Raw genomic sequence first — 7,006 nt, 5'->3', positions numbered from 1 at the left:
AGGTAACTTTGCCACTGAGCTAAAAGGGTGTCTGGGGGCCATACTCTCGAGGTTTCTCCAGTCTCCTTTAGGCCAGTAAATCTGGTCTTTTTTTGTGTGTGAGTTAGAATTATGCTCTACATCCTTCTCCAGCTCTGTCCAGAACCCTCTTCAACTGAGCGGCTTTTGACAAAATAACTAGTTAATACTCTTCAAAACTGTCAAGGAAAAGGGAAAGAAAAGGGAAGACCTGGGATCTTTGCAGACTGACGGACACTAAAGAGAAATAAAAACTAAGTGCAATGTGGAATTCTGGATAGGATCCTGGAACAGAAAAGGGCCATTGGTGGAAAACTGGTGTAATTTGAATAAGGCCTTAATTTAATTAATAGTATTGCACCAATGCTAATTTCCATATTTTGCTACTTTTACTATGGTTATGTAAGATGGTAACATTAAGAGTAGCTGGGTGAAGGATAAAGAAAAACTCCATTTTAGTTTTGCACCATTTCTGTAAGTCTAAAATTACTTCAAAATAAAACGTTAAAATATTTTTTTAAAAGTTATTTGTAGAAATAATTGAAGGCCTTGGGTGATGGCCTCCTCCTCCAAAGAGAATTTTTTTTTTAATTGATTTTTCCAGTTACCTACGGGCACTAGCTATCTGAAAGCAACTTAATTCAAGTTCAGGTCTTCAGATTCCTGTCTACCAAGATGACTCAAAGCCAAGCTATAATCTGTTTAAGGGTCATTTACTTCCTAGTCAACCTTACTCCTCAGGTGCAGCATTTCAACAGCCCAGCCCAAAGTAAGGCATTTATAGGTCTCTACCTTGGTGGCATAGCGGTTAAGAGTTCAGCTGCTAACCAAAAGGTCAGCAGTTTGAGTCCATGAGGTGCTCCTTGGAAACCCTATGGGGCAGTTCTACTCTGTCCTTTCGGGTCACTACAAGTCCAAATCGACTTGATGGCAATGTTTTTGTTTTTTTTTTTTGGGGGGGGGGTACCCTTGGCAGGAGAGATCTTGTGGCACAGTGGTTAAAGTGCTTGGCTGCTAACCAAAAGGTCAGTGGTTTGAACCCACCAGCTGCTTCGCAGGAGCAGTCTGCTTCTGTAAAGATTACAGTCTTGGAAACCCTATAGGGCATTTCTACTCTGTCCTATAGGGTCACTAGGAGTTGAAATCGCTCAGCTGGCAGTGGGTTTCTCTCTCTCTCTCACCTTCTCTGGGTTACCCTTGGCAGAGGAGCCCTGGTGGTGCAACTGTTAAGTGCTTGGTTGCTAACCAAAATGTCCGTGGTTCGAACTCCCTAGCCGCTCCATGGGAGAAAGATGTGGCAGTCTGCTTCTGTAAAGATTTCAGCCCTGGAAACCATATGCAGAAGTTCTACTCTGTCGTATAGGGTTGCTAGGAGTAAAAATCGACTCAACGGCAATGGGTATACTTGGCAGACTCAGGACTCCAAACTCTTTCCCCTTAATCTTAGGAAAATCCAAAATCGCAGTTTAGCTTCACAAACATCATGAAGATAAAAGCCATCCTAAGCGCTGGACTCACATCTCTGGATTCTTATTCTTTCCCAGACCTCAACCTGTTAATTCTGTATTATTTTGTTAGCTCTCTGATGTCCCCTAAGAAGTTCTTTTTAAAACATATTTGGTCTAGCTTTATTTAGCTGGCTTAATAGAAGGGTCTAGAAATGAATTTGTCACTACTACAGGCAGAAGTCCTTATGAAAGATCGGGATATTTCCGCTTAAGTTGGCATTAGAATATTTAAGTAGGAACAACAATTTTACAGTATTTCCATTCTGCCATTTTTCCCATTGAGGATTTGACGTATCAAAGAGCTGGGCTTCTTAAACTTTAATTTGCATTGGAATCACCTGAGGATCTGGCTAAAATGCATTCTGATTCAAAGATCTGAGGGGGTGGGCAGGAGAGTCTGCATTTGTAAGATGTGCCTGCTTGATGCTGATGCTGGTGGGTCCTTATGTAACAAGACCCCAGACTCCTCTGGTCTCAAGCCCTTTACTTTTTACCTGGGGAGAATAGATTGACCCTGGAGTATATGTTCATTACACCTGGAAGGCAGGAGAGGGTTTGCCACACAGATAGCAATGTGTGCCAAATCATTTTCTTTCCAGCTTGTTGGGAACTGGCAATAGGTTTTAAGACTTATTTCAACTATTGTATAAAATGCTAGGAGACCCCCTGGCTTGTAACTTGAGCACTCTTAGAATAGCAGATCTGGTCCAATCACCTCATTTAACAAAGAGAGAAACTGGAGGAACTCAGAAGTGACTTTGATTATGCTAGCAACAATCAGACAGCTAGCTAACTATCCAGGTTACCAGTTTAGTGCTCAGTTATAGTCTCTCTATTCAAGAAATCCTTGGCACATCTGTATTTCTTTTGGAAAACAGACTGTAAATTAGAGTAAATGTGTTATCTGGATGCAGTATCTTTCTGGAATTTGAACCAAAAGTAAAAATGGCAATTGTAAGGCAAGATGTTGATTCAATACTATGTGGTTAAATCCTTTGTGAAACAAGTTGAATAATAAATATAAATAATATAAATGAATAGTCTCTGTTATCTTCCAGGATCTAATACAATGACAGATAATGCATGGCAATAATTGATAAGCCTTGACTGAAATCATGAAAAAAGTACCAAACACAAGGCACAACAATTGGTCTCTATTTGCCTGGAGCAACAGAGGAAGAAGGAGAGTCAGGAATAACCAAACAAACCCACTGCCATTGAGTTCATTCCAACTCATAGTGACTCCACAGCATTTCCAAGGCTGTAAATATCAATGAAAGCAGACTGCCACATCTTTCTCCCTAGGAGCCGCTGGTGGTTTTCAGCCACTGACCTTTTGGTTAGCAGTCGATCGCTTTAACCACTGCACCACGAGGGCTCCTGAGAGTCAGGAATAGAAGGAGGAAATGGAATACGTGGCTAATTGCCTCCATGAACAACTGCCTCCTCTGCTATGAGACCAGAAGAAATGGATGCTGCCCGGCTACCATTACTGAACATTTTGACCAAAGATTATACAGACATATCCTGATCAAAAGGGGGAAAATGTAGAACAGAATTTCAAATTCCATGGACTCCAGATTTTCTGGAGTCATGGAGGCTGGATGAACCCCTGAAACTATTGCCTTGAGATAATCTTTAAACCTTAAACCAAAAATATCCCTGAAGTCTTCTTAAAACCAAACAATAGTTTAGCTTAACTAGTAAAGAATGTTTGCCTTGAGCATTGTGCTCTTTGAAGAACTATCTATGTGGGATCAAACTGACAACAGCAACTTGAAAGATTAGATAGGAACCTTAGGGTGCAGTGAGTTTATGTTAATGGGAGATGAACAATTCAGAAAAGGAGGGTGAGAATGGTTGCACAACTCGAAAAACATAATCAATGTCACTAAATTGTATATGTAGAAACTGTTGAATTAGTGTATGTTTTGCTATGTATATTCTCAACAACAACAAAATAAATAAATTACAGTAAAACTTGTGAAAGCCAGAAACTGTGTAAGGCAGAAATTTGTCAGAGAAGGAAACTCTCTGATTTTTCACTAAACCAAGAGGTAGAAAAATGGTAAGAATGCACCCTGTCAAAGGTGGAAAACTTGCTAGACCTGGAAAACAAGGCAGTCTCGTAGAGTTCTGGTTCTCCCAGTTTTCACCATATATTTTTTTTTAAAAAAAGTATCATACAAGGCACCATAGCAGAGCATACAAACAAGCAAGACAGTGTGGAGGAGAAATGAAGGATTCCATCAATACACACTTTGAAAAACACTAGTTACTACACTCAGAAGTCTGCTTTTTCCATGTTAGGCCAGCCATCCAATTGACAGACTCAGCATGTATTCCCATGCTTGAAATGTTGATTCCAACTCCATTCCCATTTAACTAGCTCTTCTCTAAGAGGTTTGAGTTAAAAGCCATGGAGATTGCTAAAAAGCAAGCACAACAAGGCAGAATTCAAAGCTACCATCTGCTATCTAATCTACCCTCTGTATGAATCCCTGGGTGGTGCAAAGAGTTAATGTGCTCAGCTGCTAACCAAAAGTTTGGAGGTTTGAGTCCACTCAGATGTGACTTGGAAGAAAGGCCCGGCAATCTACTCCTGAAAAAAATCAGCCATTGAAAACATTATGGTAGATTGCTGAGATGGCATTATGTTTTCTTACATATATTTTCACCACAATAAAATACAAAAAAGAAAGAAAGAAAACCCTATGGAGCCCAGTTCTACTTGACACACATGGGGTTGGCCTGGTTACTGGTTACCCTTTGTACAAGTAGCCAGATAATAGCCAGAGAATACAAGGAAGAAAGCTTTAAGGCCACATGTCACTATTGATTTGAGGGTGGGGATAAAAGTAAAATATCGGGACATTTGCCTTTGGGAACATAAGTATTAATCCTTCTCATGAATAGGAAAAAGAGAAGAAATGAGATTTGAATTGAGAAATGAGATTGACTGGTGTGTGGGTCAATCAGGTCAGCTTGAGAAGCTTTAGGCTTTGCTACTTAGTGGTTAGTGTGAGAAAGCGCTCAGAGATCTTAAAAAACAAATACTGGATCTCCTCCTCCCCCTTCAATAAGATGGGGAAATTGAAGCCCAAGACCGGATAATGAGATCAGGCAGAGCGACAGCAGTCTCCAGGCCTCCATACTCCCAGTCCAACTTGTCACACAGCAGTTGTGAGCCATTTGTCAAAAGTGCTGAGGAAGAGAGTCATGTAGGGGAAAGTATCTGGCACAACAGTGAGGTGCTGAAATCCACCAAATCTGAAGAAGAAGAGTAAGGGTGGGACAAACTGGGAATTAGCACACAAGAAAGCTGTTGTGCCATCACCGCAGGAGACAAATTCACTGAGTCCTTTGTAAAACAGAGACATTGATCAGACCCCACCCACACCCCCGGCCCAGACCCAACACACACACCCACACACACCCCCACACACACACACCCCCACACACACACTCTTAGTTCCTTTCCCAACTCTAGGGTGAAGGGGTGGGGGTCTGCAATGTGCCAACGTCTCAGGCACCAACCGAGCGGCACGGGGCAGGCAGTGCGTCCCGGGCAGCCAGAGAGCAGCCTCCGGAGGTGTGGGCTTCTTTTCCCTCGACGAAAGAGGAAGACGGAAAACCTCTAACGATTTAAAACGGCGGCTCTCTAGCGGGCCCTGCCTCACCCCGAAAGCCCGTTCTTGGCCCTGCAACCAAAGATCCCGACTCCCAAGGCCAGGTGGGGCCTGGAATCTGCATTTCTGACGAGCACCCAGGTGATGCCGACGCTGCCGGCCGAGGACCTCACTAAGGGTCCCTGGACCGAGAAAATCCAGAGCCGGTACCCAGAGCAGCGAACTGCTGGCAGCTGCGGGCGTAGGTCACCTGGGAAGTGCTTGGTGCTGGGGCGCCCCCCACCCCTGGCCAGACGCTCCTTCCCCCGCCCCTAGTCTCTCCAGAAAGCTGTCACGCCGCCGGCACCTCCGCCTCCTTCAGAGTCCACCGGGCACTCAAGAGTCTTGGCCGAGGGGCGGATAGAGACTGACAGACCCGGGAAAGACGCGCGGACTGACAGGCTGACGGCCGCCCCCACCCCGGCGCCCAGGTGGGCGACTGGAGCCCGCGGCCCCTCATGGCCCCTACTTGGCCCGGGCCCTCCTGCCTACCTAGGCCCAGCATGTAGCCCTCGAAGTTGTCGCTGCTGAGCAGGTTCCAGGTGCTGCTGAGGTCGTCGGGCATGGCGGGTCTGGAGGCGACGCAGACGGGCGACAGCGGGGACTCGGCCCTATATGCCGCCCGGGTCGGGGTGGGGGGCGGGACCGTGAGCGGGGCCAGAAGGCCTGAAAGGAGTGGGAGGCATTGCCAAGGAACACCCCTTCCTTCTGATAAGGACTTTGTTAATAAAAAGAGGTGCTATTTTGGTTCTGTATTTGTTGCTTATTTTCTAGTTGGTTTAGAACTTGGACAGGGAAGTACTTGGGCTCTCTTAAAAAACCTCCAAGAGTCATCTCCTCTGAACAGCCTTCTGATATACATTTACTCTGCCTCACATCTCTGCTAGCTTTCTTCACAATTATCATAAAACATAATTATCTTTTTTTTTTAACTTGTTTGTTGATTGCCTTTCTTATTAGAATGTAAGTTTCAAGCACAGAGACCATGTTCATCTCATTCATCATTACAGTATCCCCAGGGCCTAGCACACTGCCTAGCAAGTGGTAGGTGCTCAATAAACGTTTGTTGAATGATTGAATGAATATGACCTTTTCCAAAGGAGAAATGCCATTTTATTGAGTGGTATCACCCTGTCCAGAACGAGGCTGTTGGTTCTTCTAACTATAGACATTGATTTTTTTCAGTGGAATATGACAAGCTAATATAAAATTCTGGGATTAGAATATTCCTTGTCATTTAAAGGACACATAACTATGAACTCTGACCAGATTTCTGGAGCATGAAAGCTGTTTAAATTCCAGGTGGCTAAGGAAACAGGACATGGAGAATTCACATTTACTTCCTATCCCTAAAATCTTATTGTTCTAAAACTTGGCCTGAAAATGAAGTTCAAAGAAATAACTGATAACCTTTTTAAGATTTGTGTTTGTTAGTATGGCTTTTGGCCAGCTTGGGCAAGGCCCATCTATTATGCATGAGATTGAATAGCAGTTGAAGTGGACATAGACTGGATTTGCCTATACAATGAGCAGTAATTTTCTCCTCTACAACCCGAAGATCTATCTTCTAGACAAGGACCAAAAGTTTTCTCTGGAAAGGAAGGAAGGGAGAAAGTTATTTGGCCACATTCAAGCCCTTCTTTCCTTCTGTTTGATACTGACAAAGTAAACCATAAAATTATAGCCAAGATGATGTGTTCGCTTCGGCAGCACATATACTAAAATTATAGCCAAGATGACTAAGCTTGTGTATAAGCACAAATCCTCCTGGAGAGTGATGGATAGGAATTGCTATCCCTCGTCATACTGGGA

General features: G+C 43.7%; 1 protein-coding gene across 1 annotated transcript in view; it reads right to left on the bottom strand.

The window, feature by feature from the left end:
* RBP7 (retinol binding protein 7) overlaps positions 1-5,799 on the bottom strand; it is a 25,325-nt gene extending 19,526 nt beyond the window's left edge. The window contains exon 1 of the mRNA XM_004385147.2: positions 5,687-5,799. Coding sequence (XP_004385204.1) covers positions 5,687-5,759 — 73 coding nt within the window. The 5' untranslated portion in view covers positions 5,760-5,799. The remainder of the gene's footprint in view (positions 1-5,686) is intronic.
* Positions 5,800-7,006: the final 1,207 nt, after the last annotated feature.

The sequence above is a fragment of the Trichechus manatus genome, unplaced genomic scaffold, assembly GCF_000243295.1.
Source record: "Trichechus manatus latirostris isolate Lorelei unplaced genomic scaffold, TriManLat1.0 scaffold00133, whole genome shotgun sequence".
NCBI classification, from domain to species: Eukaryota; Metazoa; Chordata; class Mammalia; order Sirenia; family Trichechidae; genus Trichechus; species Trichechus manatus.
This window is presented reverse-complemented; position numbering and strand designations above follow the sequence as displayed.